The sequence below is a fragment of the Malaclemys terrapin genome, chromosome 17 (assembly GCF_027887155.1).
Source record: "Malaclemys terrapin pileata isolate rMalTer1 chromosome 17, rMalTer1.hap1, whole genome shotgun sequence".
Classification (NCBI taxonomy): domain Eukaryota; kingdom Metazoa; phylum Chordata; order Testudines; family Emydidae; genus Malaclemys; species Malaclemys terrapin.
In genome coordinates this window covers 24,701,933-24,720,576 of record NC_071521.1, presented here as the reverse complement: position 1 = coordinate 24,720,576, position 18,644 = coordinate 24,701,933, and the positions used below count along the sequence as shown (strand labels likewise).

Below are 18,644 nucleotides of genomic sequence, written 5' to 3'. Positions count from 1 at the left end.
AGCTAGGCCCATGTCGGGCAGTCCTCAATCCCCACTGGGCCCTAGGCCTCCGATTCACGTAGAGCGGAGTAGCCCGGCCCCTTCGGAACAGGCCTCTCCGGATGTCCGGATGCTGTCCGCGCCCAAAGCCCTCCAGGTGGCCCGGGATGTCTTGTCCATGCCAGTGCCTGGAGCGCTGCCGATGTCGGCCCCACGCTCCAGAGGCAAGCTGCCGCTGGGATCTCCGCAGTCGCCCCTGGCTCAGTACTGATCTCAGTCGAGGAAACATTCCCCATGCTGATCACCGCCCAGTGTCCGCTTGGGGCAGAGTCCAGGTGGATCGCTCTCAACGCCGAGCAGATTCTTGGGCTCGGTTCCGGTCGGCCATAACTCGTGGCACCGGTCCTCCTCATAGAGAGCGGATATCGAAAGGACCGCAACGGACATAATCGTAGGTCCTCGTCCCGGAGAGGGTGCCACAGTCGGTCATGGCACGGTAATTGATGCTGTTCCCGCTTGGGCTCCTGCTCCAAGTCTCCGCCAAGGCACCGCAGCCCCGGGCACCGATCGCCGTCGCCTCACTGTCGCGGGTCCGCCCGTCGAGGCCGTTTGTGGAGCAGCTATTACCGTCGGTACCGGTCCTCCACGTCGAGATCGTGGTCCTGTGACTGTCGCAGATCTCCGCACTGCCGCTTCTCCCGGTCGAGAGACAGCAGCGGATCCTATGCCAGTCTGGTCTCCATTCGTAGCCGTCCTTCGATGGGCCAGACCGGCCAACCCAGGCAGCCGACCCCGCCGGTATCATAGCAGGTGCAGTGGCACCAAGCGTCGAGCCGGCCCAGTGGTACCAGTGGGCACCGTGGCCTCTTGCGCAGCCCCCGGTGAGAGCTCATTCAGTGGCCGGAGCTTTGGAAGCACTGTCGGCCTCCCTCTCCAGACCCCGACAAAGGAGTTGGTCGGACACTTGTCCTCGGTATCGCGCCCGGAGTCCGACCAGGTGGTGGATCCTCCGATGCCAGCCGACACCCAAAGCACCGCATCGGCCTCTTTGTCCTGCCCGGAGGAGGCAATTGCAGCCCCACCTCCCTTCATCCTGCAGGATTACTTCAGGGCCCACCAAGAGCTCTTAAAGAGGGTGGCAGCAAGCCTCCACTTCCAAGCAGAGCAGCTGGAGGAGCCCTCGCACTCCCTGTTCAACATGTTGTCCCCTGCAGCACCGGGTAGGGTGGCTAAAATTTCAAATGCCCTGTGGCAAACACTGGCCTCGTTGGCCCCCATATCAAAAAAGGTAGAACACAAGTACTTTGTACCCACTAAAGGGCATGAGTACCTATATACCCACCCGGTGGCCAACTCCCCTGGTGGTCGAGTCGATCAACCACAGGGAACGACAGGGTCAGCCAGCTCCGACCCCAAAGAACAAAGACTCTCGGAAGCTGGACTCTTTCGGAAGAAAAATTTATTAGTCTTCGAGCTTCCAGTTACGAGTGGCAAACCATCAGGCCCTCTTGGGTTGATACAAATTTAATCTGTGGGGCTCCCTGCCTAAATTTAAGGTCTCTCTGCAGGAGCACAATAAGGAGGAGTTCAGGGTGCTGGTGGAGGAAGGGGCAGCGGCAGCTCGGGCTTTCCTGCAGGCTGCCTCGGATGCTGCGGACATGGCCGCACGTTCAATGGCCTCCATGAGATAGGCGTCATGGCTCCTGCTCTCCGGGCTCTCCAGTGAGGCGCAATCTTCCATGCAGGATCTCCCGTTTGATGGGAAAGCTCTGTTCGCAGAGGAAACAGATACAGGGCTGCATGGCATGAAGGACTCCTGCATGACTTTCTAGACCCTGGGTCTCTATGTCCCAGCTCCGGCAAAACCTAAGTTCAAGCCTCAGCAGACTCCAACCCCGGCCGCCCTCCCGAAGTACGAGGCTGCCCATAAGAAGCAATGGGACTATAAGAGACACCCTCACAGGCAGTCTCGGCCTGCCCCCCAGCCTGGACCCTCCAAAGGCAAGCAGGCGGGGAAAAGACGATTTTGATGGGACGCTCGGGGGCAACCCCCCAGTCCTCATCAGGGATCCAACCCCAATAAAGCTTCCCTTCTCCAACCGGTTGTGTGCTTTCCTTCCGGAATGGTCTCGGCTTACTTTGGACTGATGGGTCCTCAACACCATCTCCTGGGGTTACACCCTCCAGTTTACCTCCTCCCTGCCCAACCACCCCCCATCCCCGTCCCTCCTGGGGGACCCCTCACACGAATCTCTGCTCGAGCAGGAGGTGGGGCGGCTCCTAGGACTAGGAGCGATAGAGGTGGTGCCCGAGGAGTTCGTGGGCAAGGGGTACAACTCCTGTTATTTCCTTATCCCGAAGGCCAAAGGGGGTCTCAGGCCCATACTGGATCTATGGGGTTGAACCAGCACATGGTGAAGCTCAAGTTCCGCATGTTCTCCCTGGCCTCCATCATGCCTTCCGTGGATCCCGGGGACTGGTACGCTGCCCTCGATCTACAGGACGCGTACTTCCACATCCACATATTCGAGGGGTACAGGCTCTTCCTCCATTTTGTGGTGGGACAGAATCACTACCAATTTACGGTCCTCCCATTGGGCTGTCCACTGCCCCCAGAGTGTTTACAAAATGCATGTCGGTGGTAGCGGCCTACCTCAGACGGCGGGGATGGGGGGGGTACAGATATTTCCCTATCTGGATGATTGGCTTGTCAAGGGCACCTCCCGGTCGCAGGTGAGGGATCATGTGGCGCTCCTCCTGTCCACGTGCAGTGCCTTGGGCCTATTGGTAAACAATACCAAGTCCACATTAGTCCCGGTCCAATGCATAGAGTTTACCGGGGCGCTCCTGGATGCAGTTTCGGTCAGGGCCTCCCTCCCGCCAGACAGGTTCGAGACCCTGAAAGGTCTCATCGACTCGGTCACAAAGTTCCTGGTGACAACAGCCAGGGTTTGCCTGCAGCTCTTGGGTCATATGTCGGCGTGGTCTATCACTCCAGCCTCAGGATGAGGCCCCTCCAGCTCTGGCTGGGTTCGAATTTCTCCCAGGCCATGGACAGGATGGACAAGGCCCTCACCGTGCCAGACGCTGTGATTACCTCCCTGCGATTGTGGTCCACCCCGAACAACATGCTCCAAGGGGTCCCATTCAGGGACAGGGTCCCGTTGCTGGGACTGGTGTCCGATGCGTCGGACCTGAGCTGGGGGGGGCCCATGTGGGGAGCTTTCAGACCCAAGGCCTGTGGTCGGCTCAGGATCTGACCCTACACATAAACGTTAGGGAGCTCAGAGCAGTGCAGTTGGCATGTATGGCCTTCCGCTCGCTCCTGGAGGGCAAGGTAATCAGGGTCATGGACAACATGGCCTCGATGTTTTATATCAACAGGCAAGGCGGGGCCTCTGCCCTCTGCCTCGGAGCCCTCAGGCAACGAGAGGGTGGATCGCTTGAGCAGGGACTTCTGGCAACACAAGCACTTCTTCCACCTGGAAGTGGCCCACTGGCTCTTCCGAAGGTGCGGAACTCCCCAGATGGACCTATTCGCGACTTGGCAGAACCGTCAATGCCCCCGGTTCTGCTCGGGGGGGGCCTGAGGAGGGGCGCTATCGCCGATGCCTTTCTCCTGTCCTGGTCAGGCTGGCTTCTCTATGCCTTCCCCCTGTTCCCTCTAATCAGCAGGGTCCTGGAGAAGATAAAGTCGGACAAGGCCCGGGTCCTCCTGATTGCCCCGGCGTGGCCCAGGCAGTATGGGTACGGGACCCTCGTGGGCCTGGTGGTAGTTCCGCCATGGCCATTGCCACTATGCCCAGACCTGCTCTCACAGGACCAGGGCCGCCGCCTTCACCCCAACCTAGTGGCTCTTCACCTTATGGCGTGGCTGCTCAATGGTTAGGTGGAGAGGAAAGGACATTCTCACAGCAAGTTCAGCGCATCCTCCTCGAAAGTAGATGGCACTCCACTCGCCACGTTTATTTGGCGAAGTGGTCCCGGTTTTCTAGGTGGGCGACAGACCAGGGTGTCTCCCCGGTGACCGCCCCAATCCAGCTTATCCTTGATTACCTCCTCCACCTGAGAGCCCAGGACCTGGCGCCCTCATCCGTCAAGGTGCACCTGGCGGCCATATCGGCCTTCCATCCGTTGGCACAAGGACACACGGTGTTTTCCCATGCTATGACTGGCCGGTTCTTTAAGGGTCTAGACCATCTTTTCCCGTATAATAGACCCCCGGTTCCACAGTGGGACCTAAACCTGGACTTGGCTCGTCTCACGGGGCCCCTGTTTGAACCACTGGCCACGTGTTCCTGGTCTCACCTCTTGTGGAAGGTGGCCTTCCTCACATCGGCCAGGCAAGTCTCGGAGCTCAGGGCCCTGACCTCTGAACCACTGTACACAGCCTTTCATAAGGACAAGGTCCAGCTCCGCCCACACCCCACGTTCCTCCTGAAGGTGGTCTCTGCCTACCACATGGGTCAGGACATTTTTCTACTGGTCCTCTGCCCCAAGCCTCATGCATCCAGTGAGAAATGCCGCCTCCGTACACTCGACATGCAGCGGGCTCTGGATTTCTGCCTAGAGTGGACTAAGCCGTTCAGAAAGTCCTCACAACTGTTTATTGCTTTGGCTGAGCGCACGAGGGGTCAGCCGATTTCCACTCAGCGGCTTTCCAATTGGATCACTTCGTGCATCCGCTCCTGTTATGAGCTGGCGGGCATTCCCCCGCCACCCATTGTGAGGGCACACTAGACCTGGGCACAGGCCTTGTCTGCTGCCTTTGTGGCCCATGTCCCAATCTAGGACATTTGTAGGGCCGCCATGTGGTTGTCGGTTCACACGTTCACCTCACACTATGTGATCGTCTCCCAAACCAGGGATGACACTGGGTTCAGCAGAACTGTCCTTCATCCTGGGAACTTGTGAACTCCTACCCACCTCCAACAGATATAGCTTGGAATCACCTATTGTGGAATACACATGAGCAATCACTCGAAGAAGAAAAGACAGTTACCTTTTCCGCAACTGGTGTTCTTCGAGATGTGTTGCTCCTGTCTATTCCACATCCCGCTCTCCTTCCCTTCTGTCAGAGTTGTCTGGCAAGAAGGAACTGGGGGGGGGGGCGGGAGCGCGAAGCTCCCCTTATACCGCGCCAGGTAGGTGCCACTCCAGGTATCGCAGGGGGTGCTCCCCCCTACGGGTACTGCTAGGGGAAAAACTTCCGGCACCAGTGCACGTGGCGAGCACGCACACTTATTGTGGAATAGACATGAGCAACACATCTCGAAGAACACTAGTTACAGAAAAGGTAACTTTTTTTTTCCATTCTGGGTTCTTCTGGTACTTAATAATATTTTTACAACACCTCCTGAACTGGGTGGCAGAAACACTGAATGGCACCATTAGCAGAAATGTTTTCCAATGTTACCAATTTATCTTACTGTAGCTGAACAATTTAATTACAGCAGATTGTTTTCAAGGCTGGTTTTCAAATCTCTCCTTTGGGTGTTGTGTAGAGTAACTCTCTTCATAGATTGATTCATAGAGTTTAAGGCCAGATGGGACTATTAGGTCATCTAGTCTAGTGCGACCTCCTGTCTAACACAGGTCATTAAATTTCATCCATTCACCTTGGTATTGAGTCCAGTAACTTGGTCCAGACCCTCAGCTGCTGTAAATCGGAGAAGCTCCACTGAAGGCAATGCCATTTTATGAAATCTGTGGGGCTATGGCAGTTTACACAAGATGAGGATCTTGCTCACATTATCTGTTTAGTACTAGCAACAGCCATCATTGCTCTGTATCTGACCAGGAGGGTAGGAATGTCTGCTTGCTGAGAAAAGGGGTGTCAGCCCATCTGTCAGTTAGTAAGAGTGCTCTGATTCCGGTGATGTCTGTTCCATAGAAGCTGAGCATGCATATTTCATTCTGTCTTCATTCCTATTTGTTCTCAATCTAGAAGGTATTTACACATCCCAATCAATCCCTGTAGAACAGAAGAAAACAGTGGGTCAATTCTCTGCTCACATTCACTCTCACTACTGTCCAGCAGCACGGCTGTTCGACAGTTGGTATGGCTGTTATTGCAGCACATTGCTGTGTGTTACTACATCAGGTGGACTTTCTGGAGCTGGTTCTTGTGGTAAAAGTTTATTCTCCTTAGATATATGATCAGAGTGTTTTCTGGGTAGAGTCCCGTGTTCTGATATTAATCCTTCAAGAACTTCTAATGTGACAAAAAAGTCACATTTTCCTTGTGAAGACACCTCAGATCTCAAGATACAAACCAAAATCCAATTATTTTAGGGGTGATGTTTGTGCAGTTGTTTCTGAAGGCGCTTCACAATGTTACCTGTGTCACTGTCCTTTTGTACAGTGTCATGGTAAGAGAGTTGCTGCACCGGCCCATATTTTAGGGTTTTGAATCAGCACATTATGGGTGCAACACAGTACTCCTCCCTTTGAAATCTGGTTCATTTAATAATGGAGCAGTCTGTTAGTCTTTTGTAAGCACTTTTTCTCTTGTAGAGGTAACTCCTACCCTCTCCTGAGTAGTGTGCTGACTCTGGGGAGGGAAGTGGTGTTGGGAACCTTATTCCCTCACACACAAGCAGGTGGACAAGTTCTTTGACTATTCTGGAGGACTGGCTAATGAACCATCTCACACGTCCCCTAAGGGTGTGATCTGCTGTTTGAAGGGCTTGGTCTGGAGGAGAGTACAGGCTAGGGAGGTGGTGTAGTCTGGAGGAATCGTAGGGTTAGAAGGGGCCGCAAGGGTAATCTAGTCTAACCCCCTGCCGAGCTGCAGGATTTGTTGTGTCTAAACCATCCAAGACAGACGGCTCTCCAGCCTCCTTTTGAATGAGCTTCCAGTGAAAGAGCTTCCACAACCTCCCTAGGTGTCTGTTCCATTGTCCGACTGTTCTGACAGGTACGAAGTTTTTCCTGAGATTCCATCTAAATCCGCTATGCTATGGTTTGAACCACCCAGTGCCTCTTGTCCTGCCTTCTATGGCAAGAGAGAATAACTTTTCTCCATCTTTTTTCTGGCAGCCTTTCAATATTTGAAGACTGCTCTCATGTTCCCCCTTAATCTCCTCTTCTCCAAACGAAACATACCCAGCTCCTTCAGCCTTTGCTTGTATGGCTTGTGTTCCATCCCATCGGTCATCTTTGTCGTTCGCCTCTGAATGCTCTCCAGTTTCCCTACATCCTTTCTGTCCATTGGTGACCAAAATTGGACACAGTCCTCCAGCTGAGGCCTAACAGGCACAGACTGGGGAAGTAGATGTTCCTGAGTTCTAATTGTGGCTTTGCTGATGGCTCTCTGAGAGGCTTTGGGCAAATGACTTTCCCGCCCACCTTCATTTCCTCCTTTGTGAAATAATGACACTAATGATGATGGACCTGCCTCACAGAGGGGTTATGAAGATTCCTCAGTTTGATTACAAAGTGCTTTGAATATGTGGAATTCTGGTTCTGCGCTGGGAGGTGCATGCTGCTGTTCCTATTTCCAGCAGCAAAGTATGTTCCAACACTCATCCCCTAGGCCTGTGTGTGGCTGTGGATTAAGGGTAGGATGATATGTCTAGGAATCTGAAAGGGATGTAAACATGCCTTGCTGATGTATAATTTTCTCTTGCTTGGAGGAACAGTGGAGCAGGTCATTGTTGACATTAATCAGAACAGACCCATTGTAGTCTGGTTTGCTAATAGACCCATGGGAAAATACCTATTTTCTCTTTTAATTTACAGAAACCGAAATATTTGTGTAATGGCAAATGTCATCCAGGAGGTATGTTCCCATCTCCATCAGTTCACATGCCATTCTGGAGACAAAACACCCCCATGATAGCCTCCTGCAGAGTCATTCATTTGCAAGCCTTCTCCCTCTATGGAATAGTTAGTTTTGCAGCAAATGCATTTTTTTCTGTTGACCAAAACTACTTTCCATTTCATGCAGATTCAAAATGTAATATCTCTGAGGAAATTTAATTCTGTTACCATTTAAAAAAAAAACCCTCATCCCTCCCAGATGTAAATCACTGAAACAATAATATTTACCTATTAAGTACTGACTATGTGCAAAGTAAAGGCAGTCCCTGGTCCAAAGAGTTACGTTGTGAACGATGGACAGAGAGATGACAGGACAGAGGCTGTGAAACCCAGAGGAAGGACTGACTTTGTATTCTTACTGTGTTATTAATTCATTGCAAAAGAAGTGTGTGTTCAGGAGGGACTTTGAATGAGGATAAGGAAGTGGCTTGGCACACCAGGACAGGGAAGAGATTCAGGTTCTAATTCAGGAAAGTGCTGAAAAACATACTTCAGTGCTTTTCTGAAGCGGGGCCGCATTGCATAAGGTGCCATAGAAGAAGGTACAGAGATGGGAGATGGACAAAGCATCCAGACTGGCATGCTTAGTAAGGGAGGTGTGGAGGGGGAAATGAGTTATTATTACAAATACCTAAATCAAAAAAAGTCATGGATATGAGGCCACAGAAATAATCGCTTTATGACGAGATTGGTCTTCTGTGTGGTGAATAGGAGCCAAATCCAATAGCCATGCTCGTCCATGGAAAGACTCCCATTTCTGCAGTGGGTGCTGGAACTGGCCCGTGGGAAGGCCAGTCCTGTCAGGTTTATTGCTGCTCTTTCCTGTTTTATTCAGATTTTTTTCCCATGTGCATGATCACTGGGGGATTATTCTCTCCCTTCCGATCATGGTAACCCCATCCCTTGCCAAGCAGCGCTGCTTCTTCAGCCATGAGGAATACAGCTCCTATGATCCCCATTACCTATTTTTCCCCTCCCCAAGATCCTGCCCTCCTCCTTTCTGTGCAGAAATATGCAGACATAGAATCATAGAATATCAGGGTTGGAAGGGACCTCAGGAGGTCATCTAGTCCATTTCAAAGAGAAGACTTCAAAACCTGCTGTGACCTCTCACCTCCTCCTCCTCCATCGCTCTCCCCTCTAATACCCTCTCCTCCTTTTCCCCCAGGATAGACACTGACTTTCCTTGCCTGCTAATCTCCACACCTGCCTCTTCCATCTCCTGTTACACCGGTCTACTTGTGTCTCCTCCTGGATGTCTCTCCTTCACCTTAGCAATAGGGTTGAAAATAATGATGCTGTCATGAGAAAAAAAAATGTTTCACCATTTGGCAGAGCCATGGAAATGCGACATTAGAGTTTAGCCAGTGATACTTGCAATGAGGTTAACTTCATGCAGCTATCTGTCTTAACTCATGTTTGTCACCTGCAAACATGATTCCTCCTCTTCTTTTTCCCCAATCACTAGCTCCTTTGCATCTCTGTGTTTTTCTTTTCCCTTTTCTGACTTTGGGCCTTCAGCAGATTTATTTCCTGATCTGAAGCAGGAGTGTCTGTTTTGAAGACAACTTCTTACCTTTTCCTTGCTAAAAGAATCTCAAGAATGAGGCCTGATGGCCCTAGCAGCATTCCACAGGTTCAGACTTTGTTTGCACATGTCCTGGGTGAAAAAGCAAGGTTCAGAGAATCCCGGGGATGAATTCCGACCCTGCAAATACATTTTAGGTGCAGCTGTGCTACTGGGCAGGGATCTTTGGTGTATGTGTAGAAGGAACATGGAGCTTTCAATAAAAATGCATGTCTGTACATTTAGCTCCTGTGGCCTTGTCTACACTAGAAAGGGTTTGCTGGTATAGCGTATATTGGCAAAACAGTTCTTTTGCCGGTATAGCTTATACCAGGTCCCCAAACAAAATAAGCTATATTGGCAAAACGCTTTTTCAAAACACTATGGCTTTTGCTGGCTTAGCTATTTTGGTTAGTGAGTGTTCTTTTCAGACTCCTAACTGACAGAGCCATGCTGTCAAAACTTTGACCAGGTCTGTAGTATATGGCCATTTGTACAGTATTTTTGTTCTTTGGTAGAACCACCATGTCTGCAGTTATGAAGAGTGGCATGTAGTGTCACCACAATAAGGATGCCATTCTGCTGATGTTCTCTCTGTGGTGCTAAGTATCAGAGGGTTAGCCATGTTAGTTTGTATCCACAAAAACAGTGAGGAGTCCGGTGGCAATTTAAAAGACTAACAGATTTATTTAGGCATAAGCTTTCGTGTGTAAAAAACCCACTTCTTCAGATGCATGGAGTGAAAATTACAGATTCAGGCATAAATATACTGGCACATGAAGAGAAGGGAGTTACCTTACAAGTGGAGAACCAGTGTTGACAAGGCCAATTCAGTTAGGGTGGATGTGGTCCATTCCCAATAATTGACGAGGAGGTGTCAATACCAAGAGCGGGAAATTGCTTTTGTAGTGAGTCAGCCACACCAGGATTATCTGGCTATTTGGACTCTCTCCTCAGACCCTACGCTACAGGCCTGATCACCTACACAGATGCTTCGAGGTGGGGGGAAGAGCCCCATCCTACTATTCCTCCCTAGGAGGGGAGGAGAGCCAGTGGGGTAGTGTCATGGTGAGACCACTGTGGGCCCTGTGTCATGGTGTGCCTCAGTCCAGACTGCCTTAATCCAGTCCTGTTTCAAATAGCTAACAGACTCTGGAGACCTTTGCTCTCTGGCTGACCAGCTGTTCATCTGACTCTGCTTTATTTTGTCAGTATGTGAGATGAACCGGACGTGCTGGTCATCACCCAGTCTGAATTGCATTGTCCTTCAGTACACTGCTGGCACGCGTCCTCTCTTTGCTTTTCCTATAGTCTTTAGGGCACTCCAGCTCATCTGGTCACATGCTCCCCAGGAGCAATCCATCTGCATGGGAGACAAATAGGCCTGAACAGTAAGCTGTAGCAGTCTGGGCTCAAACAATGTTACTTCTAAAGTGGAAAGGACATGCACATGCTCATTTCTTGCTCCCTCCTCTGCCACGCAGCAGGGAGTCAATTCAGGCTGCCAGTTCCCGTCCTGAGACCGAGAGTTCCTCACTTCGGGCACTCTGTCCTTGGAAATGTATAGTCATGTGCTGAAAATGGAACCTGCACCAACAGTTTCTGTTACTCTTGCTTCCTTGCAGAACACAGTTGGGGAGAATCGATGGCTACAAGAGCAGCTGATCCAACTGCTAGTCAGCTACTGTGATCTGAACACAGCAGCCAGGTGGGCTCTCCGCTATAGCTTACCTGAGAAGACCCTGCCTTATGGAGTGGCCAATGAACTTCAGAAACTCAAGGCCCAGGAGAGGTAAATATTGTGGATTATACTGACTTCAGAAATGTCTGAATTATGCCAGTGACCTCTCTGGCTCCCAGAGCAGCTCGGATCTGGGAGGCACAAAGGTGGCTTAAAGTGCCCTCAGGAGGAGAGTTCTGTACTTTCTCTCTTAGAGACACAATACAGAATCTCACCCTCCGCCCCTGTTTGAGTAAATTGGAAATCCCAGCCTGCAGAGAGAGAGGCTGCATTTGGATAAATGACCTACTGCAAATGATTGTCTGAGCTCCAGCTGTTCAGTTAAGTCCATAGTATAAAGTTAAATCCACCACACTTTCTGAAGAATCCATGTGCAAATATCTGAGAACAAACTGCTGAGGAGTCTCTTAGTTTGGCGTTCCTCCTCTTTTTGCTTCTTTCTTGAATGTTGCTTTTCCTTCCTGACTTGTGTCTCAGAGTATATTTTACCCCCTTATTTCAGGCAGTGTACAATCAACAGCGAAACATCTAGTAGCCAGATCTTAGGGTGGGAGCACTAAGTTTAAAGAATCCAGAAGTTGCATGATACTGGTGGTATCGCTACCTGAGGGGCACATCCTGCCCATTCCCTCTAGCACGTAGGATATAAAAGATAGTAGAATTGGTGTGGTTATGCGGTGCAGGGAGGCAGTATGCAGAGAATCCATGCAATGGTGTCCATGACTCCATCTGCAGTAAAAATGTGTTCCATGGGGCTTAAGCCATGAGAGCATGAGGAGGTGTTTTGGATATGAGCCAGGCTGGAGGAGGCATGTCCACCAGCCAGATTGTCACAGCAGCCAGATTCCTGCAGGGGTGCAGAGCCTCAGTCAAGGCTATTGCGGTCCTCTGGTCTTGCAAGAAGGTGCTGGTGGCTCTACCAGCCCACTGCAGCCAAGGAAAGAGGTATTCTTTCCCCCATCAATCACCCCGTGCATTTACTTGGACTTTGCACAAGGAAGATGATCTGGCGCTGAACATTTGGTACAAAGCCGGAGAGCTCTAGGCTGTGTCACTGAGTGCAGAGCAGCACTCATGCTTGCAGAGATTGGGTGCAATGGCGGGCCTTGCACTTGGGGACTCATGGACTGCATAAGGTTATCACTCCTGCAGCCGCTAGCCTCTGCCAAAGGAGACAGATGATAGCCTGCCCCCACCTCATCACCAGAGCCCAGAGGAAAGGGAAGCACAGCAGCTATGCTCAGGAGACACTGAAATCTGGGCCTGCAGGAGGCTGCCCGTAAGGGGGGACAGTGTCTCACAGGCAATGTAAGCCCCCAAACAGTGGGTAGGTGGGGACCATGCCTGCGAGAGAGCCACAAACTCTGGGCATGTACCACGGCAGGAAACCAACATCAGAACTTAACATGTCAGTAACCTCATTGCATATGCCAGCTCTGCCATTCTCAGTGTATTTGGATGGGTAAGTGAAGCCCTCTGTACCTCAGTCTTCCCACCTGCAAAATGGGGATAAGAATCCTAACCCACTATGGTGAAGTGCTTTGCAGTTCATGGAGCTCTGGATCCAAATGCAGCCACTTCTCTTTTCTTAGCAATTGAAATAGTCTAGCAGCAGGTTCCCACAGAGGGCATTCACGCTGCAAGGGAAAGAGAGATGGTATCAGAGTATAAATGATGACATCATCTCTGCTGTGGTCCTACCACATGCTCCTCTTGAGCTGTGCAGATCAGAATATTCCCGGAGACATGAGATTTCACACCTTCATTAAATATTTTACACAAATATTGACTTCGCCGTGCACACATACCGTCTCTGCGAGGGAATGTTTGCACAGCACCAAGCTGCTATGTTACAAAATTAGTCACACAGTCCCCGAAACACAAGGTTAGTAAATATTTTCTCAAATAATAAACCATTTAAAGACTCTGTGGGAAAGAGACTAGCCAGAAATTCATGATACGTACAAAATAGCTGGGTTTTCTCTTGCTCTTACTTTCCTCGGATTGCATCATCTGGACGGGACACAAGTGCAAAGCTGTTACAGCATTTACAAAGCTATTGCAAGAGCCTCTGCTGTATGGGGAACCAACTCGTGCTGTGTAAGATCCTGTTCTAGGAAATCCGTGATAACTCGCAAAGCCCATTTCGGCACGCATCTCCCTAACAGTGCCAGGGTGTTAATGCACTTGCATTACACCTCTCTCTGGGACATGGCCTGAAGTCTTAGTGTGGGAGGGGAGGGATAGCCCAAACAGGTGGGGAATCTGTCTGGTTGTGAGTTCAGCTTACCACTGTTCTTAGCATGTAGACCCAAAGTGCAGGGAGATGGTGGAGTAGTGTGAACACCTTCTCAGGGCTTTTGTATTTCCAGCTCCATGGAACAGAGGGAACAGCAGGTGTAGATGCTGAACAGGAAAAGGGCTGGGGGAAGCTGGCATAGGAAGGAGAGATTAGCGAAGCCTTTATGAGCCATTCCACTCTAAGCTCAATGGAGGAGGAGGCCTCTTGAGCCAGAGGTGGAGCAGCCTGTGATTCTCTGCCTGTTCCTGTCTAATGAGAAAACCAAAGCTCTGGTTTGGGCACTGAGCCGGTCAGAGCCAGCCTGTCCATGTGGATGGGGCCATGCCAGCTAGTGGCTTCCTGGGGGTGAGGGGTCCTTACAATGTGCTATCTTTGAAGCCGGAGCTCACTTGCTGGCTTTACGTTCACATCAGTTCTGGAAAAGGGAGTGGAGTGTGAGCAATGCATGATGAGAAGTCTGGGTTTGGGAGGCTTTTCTAGTCTGGAGGTTACTTCCAATGTGTATGTGTTATTGAATGGACTTGTGCTCCAAGCTTCCATCTCTGTCTCACATGCACTAGATCAGGGGTAGGCAACCTATGGCACGGGTGCCCAAGGCGGCATGTGAGCTGATTTTCAGTGGCACTCACACTGCCCAGGTCCTGGCCACCGGTCCAGGGGGCTCTGCATTTTAATTGAATTTTAAATGAAGCGTCTTAAACATTTTAAAAACCTTATTTACTTTACATACAACAATAGTTTAGTTATGTATTATAGACTTCTAGAAAGAGACCTTCTAAAAACGTTAAATTGTATGACTGGCATGCAAAACCTTAAATTAGAGTGAATAAATGAAGACTCGGAACACCACTTCTGAAAGGTTGCTGGCCCCTGCACTAAATGTTTTTGTGGTTATTTTTTGGTGGGGGGAGGGAGAGAAGGTGAGTCAAGACTGAAAGGAACAGAGAGAAAGAGTAGAGTAAGGAAAGGGTCAGAGAAAGTGGAGAGAGAAGAGAGATCGAGTGAGAAGAGGTGACAGAGGGATGTGAGGAGAGGGGCTCTAGGACTTTCTGATGTCCCTTGGGCCCTGAAAACTTAGGATGGCCCTGTTAAAAGTTGCTGGCTCTTCTTTTGTGCAGGGTAGAAGATGCTGAGAGCAGAGTGGGTGACTATGAAAAGGATAAGAAGGAGGGTTATTACCAGCTCCCCATTCCCAGGGAGAACATTCACTTTCTGCAGACATGGGAAGGGATGCTGAGGTGGAGGGAGAAGGTGCTGCAGGTAAGTGTCTCCCTGCTGTTGGCTTTTTAATGTCAATCATGTAACGGAATATTTGTGACCTTCATCATCAAATACACATCAGTCTGTGCCAGGAGCAGCAGGAGCACTCCTGGCACTTTCAGTAGGAAATCTCTGAGGCCTGTGGGCTCGGAGATTGACTGGAATAGCTATTGTGGAGTAAGCTATCGCAGGGGTGGGCAAACTACGGCCCACAGGCCACATCCGGCGCTCCAGCCAGTTTAATCCAGCTCTCAAACTCCCTCTGGGGAGCGGGGTCTGGGGCTTACCCTGCTTCCGTGCTCCAGCCGGGGAGCAGGGTCGGAGAATGCTGCGCGTGCGCCGCCTGGAGCCTGCACCCCTGACCTCCTCCTGTGCCCCAACCCCCTGCCCCAGCCAAAAGCCTCCTCCCGCACCCTGAACTCCTCATTTCTGGCCCCACCCCAGAGCCCGCAGCCCCAGCCAGAACCTTAACCCCCCCCATGCCCCAACCCCCTGCCGCAGCCCTGATCCCCCTCCTGCCTTCCGAGTCCCTTGGTCCCAGTCTGGAGCCCCCTCCTACACCCAAATCCCTCATCCCCAGCCCCACCCCAGAGCCCACACCCCCAGCGAGAGCCCTCCTCCCACTTCCTCCCCCCCCCGCCCGCACCCCAACCTCCTGCCCTAGCCCAGAGCCCCCTCCTGCACACTAAGCTCCTCACTTCTGGTCCCACCCCAGAGCCCGCACCCCCAGCAAGAGCCCTCACCCCGCCCTGCACCCCAACCCCCAATTTCATGAGAATTCATGGCCTACTGTGCAATTTCCATACCCAGATGTGGCTCTAAGGCCAAAAAGTTTGCCCACTCCTGAACTATCGGAAAAAATCCTATGGGACACTGTATTCTGGATAAAAGCCACTTTATTCACAATAATTAGTGCACTTCCAAAGCAGAGTAATTATTCTGCAATAAAGTCATTCTTAGTCCAGAGTAGTGTGTCCAGCCGGGGAGTTGTTCCACCATTGCTGTTCCAGTCTGTATCCCATGTGGACAAGCCCTGAGTAAAGACAGCGTTTTGTGTGTGCTGCAGCCCGGCCAGGTTGTTGGCGTCGATATGGAGTGGAGGCCGTCATTCGGTGTGGTTGGAAGGCCACGCGTCTCAGTGCTGCAGATTGCTATCGAGGAGCAGGTGTTCCTCCTGGATTTGCTGCAGCTCCTCAAGCCAGATGAGATGGAGGAGCTTTCTCACTTTGTCCAGACCCTCTTCTCAGATCCAACCATCATTAAACTAGGTAACTTAAGCTTTCCCCTATGCTCTGCTTTCCACTGCAGGAACTGTCAGCCTTTCTCACTACTTCACATACATAGGAACAACATCCTCTACCCTGCCCTCTGTACGTGGGGCCTTCCCCTAGTAGGGTATAATCTAGTCCAGTTAGAACATTCTTCTCTTATCGCTTCGGGAGCCCTCTAGATTAGATGGCTGCCATGGCAGGCAGCAGGGTGAACAGCTTCCACCACTGCCTGCCCCACATCAGAAACTACAGCTCTGTGGGTTAACCCATCTGGTATCAGAACAAACATCAGTCTGGGTTAGCCTGCTCCATACCAGAACCCACAACTCCCTGGGTTAGTCCACCCAGTATCAGGACCCAGAACGCTTGGGGTTAGCCCACTGAGTACCAGAAATCAAACCAGGCTAATCAAGAGAGCACCCAGTACCAGAACCCAGAGCTTTCAAAGTTAGTCCATCCAGTTCTAGAGCCCATAGCTCCCTGGGTTAGCCCACTCAATACCAGAATTCATAGCTCTCTGGGTTAGCCCACCCAGGACCAGAACGGATATCTTTCCGGGTTAGCCGACGTGGAACCAGAATCCCATAGCTCTCTGGGTTAACCCACCCAGTACCAGAACGGATATCTTCCTGGAACCAGAACCCAGAGTTCTTAGGTTAGCATGCCGTGCACCAGAACCCAGAACTCATTTTTCTATCTGTGTGATTTGAGGCTTTGTCTCTGCAGGTTATGGGATGTCCGGAGACCTGCACAGCCTAGCTGCTACGTGCTCTGCTTTTAAAGAAATGGATAAGCACGTGCAAGGCATAGTGGACCTGCTTGCAGTAGATAAACAAGTAAGAATGGGAACCTGAAGATTTGGAAGAGTCCTTCTCTTGACTGTACTGGAAGATAACTCATCATTTCACAGCATTTTCTTTCTGCATCCTATATTGGCAGGGAGATGGCTAGATGACCTAATAGGTCTTTTCCATCTTTAGTTCCTAGGGTGTTGTGATTCTTTAGAGAGAGACACAAGCATTTAGTTTTGATTAGCTAAAAAGACATGGCTGGGCATTTTAATAGCTCTCCACTTTACCTTTAAAAAAGGAACTAAAATGGAGCCAGTGGTCCATTCACCCAAGAGGGGCTTTTTGAACACAGCCATCACACTCATACTTGCTATGAGCAAATTCTTGTAGAATGATCTTTAACTTATAAAAGTTTCATTATTCTAGCATTTGGTAGTGTCCATAGAGTTGTTATGGATTTAATAGACAGCTCCTTATAGAGCATGGAGTATGAGCCTAGGACTCAGTGCAGTACAGGATTTGCATTCATCTGCTACTAAAATGCAGCTGGCTCTGGATTAGAACTCAGCAGCTATGTAGCAGCATGCAGTAATTTTAGTAAGAAAATGAAAACATGCATCTGTTTGAAACTGCAGGGGACATTTAAGGAGGTAGGTTGGGATTTAGCGAAACTCCTGGGGTTGTCATCCCAACTCAGGAAGTGCTGAGGACACTCTAGTGTCCATAAGTAGTCACAGCCGTAGTTCTATCCAGACCGAGTGGGGGACATTTCAGAATCATCATTTGCTCTAATCCTGGGGCACCTTTTCTGTTTAACATATTAGCTCAGAAAACAAAATGGGGAGGAAGATGCTGGGGTTCTGTGGTTATTATTTCTTTATTATTTGTATTGCGTTCGTGCCCAGTGGCCTCAGTTGGCTCAGGGACTCTCTGCTCTAGGTGCTTTGCAAATGCATGAGAAGAGACACTCCCTGACCCAACTTCTTAACATCTTAGGAAAATGCTCCAGGAGAAATTTGGTCACCCTTTTTAGCATACTCAGAGGAGGAAGACTCCACAGTCAGCAAGCCAGAATCTTTAGCCAGGTTCTTTGAATATGAACTTGATCCTGACTAAGTAATAGATAATGTACAATGTCGTTTGTTAACATTTTATTGTAAGTTTGCTTTAATAAAAAGTTTCAAATAAAAAATTTCCAAAAAGCGCTCCAGATATGATGCAGTCAAACTAGGCCGTTGTTTCCCTTTCATGCTTTGAAACCAAGTTCATTTCCAACAAGTGTGTTTGTCAAACATATATCCAATATCTGTTCGGGTATCCAGTTTGCCATGCCAGCCCTTGTCTGAGATGGCTGGGCTGTGTATACCCACATGCCTTGATTGTACTTTCCACCCCACTGCAACGTGTGATATTTTCAGGCTCTGTTTTGAAATCTGTTTGTTTTGCATCTTTCTCTCCCTCTTCAGTTACAGAAATGCTGGAGGAAGAGCAGCCTTCAGGTTGACGTACTGTCACAGGAGAAGGGCTGTGGAGACAGAGGGTTCAGGCAGCCGGAAAGAGGGCTCAGTCTGCTGGTGCAGCATGTCCTGGGGAAACCTCTTGATAAAACTGAGCAGCTCTCCAACTGGGAGAAACGGCCGCTGCGGGAGGAACAAATCCTCTATGCAGGTCTGGTTAGCATGTAACTGTAGAGCAAGGTGCCACGCACAACTCTGTCATGGGCCTGCATTTCATTAGATGTGTAGATGTGGAAAAAATGTTAACCAGCAGAGGGGAAAATGGCTTTGCAGATTAGTTCCTGTTCAAAGAAGCCAGCACATGTTTTGTTTGTCCTTTTATGGACCTAATTTTAATGGCTGGAGTATAAGCTGTTCAATGAATCATTATTTCTCTGATAAAAGAATTTCTT

The 18,644-nt window shown here is 50.1% G+C and overlaps 1 protein-coding gene across 9 annotated transcripts in view; it reads left to right on the top strand.

The window, feature by feature from the left end:
* EXD3 (exonuclease 3'-5' domain containing 3) overlaps window positions 1-18,644 on the top strand; it is a 598,889-nt gene that overhangs the window by 228,639 nt on the left and 351,606 nt on the right. For all 9 annotated transcript variants that reach the window (XM_054007609.1, XM_054007611.1, XM_054007610.1 and 6 more), the window contains 5 exons: window positions 10,996-11,162; window positions 14,532-14,673; window positions 15,740-15,941; window positions 16,671-16,780; window positions 18,202-18,403. In XM_054007609.1, the coding sequence (XP_053863584.1) occupies window positions 10,996-11,162; window positions 14,532-14,673; window positions 15,740-15,941; window positions 16,671-16,780; window positions 18,202-18,403 (823 nt within the window). The remainder of the gene's footprint in view (window positions 1-10,995; window positions 11,163-14,531; window positions 14,674-15,739; window positions 15,942-16,670; window positions 16,781-18,201; window positions 18,404-18,644) is intronic.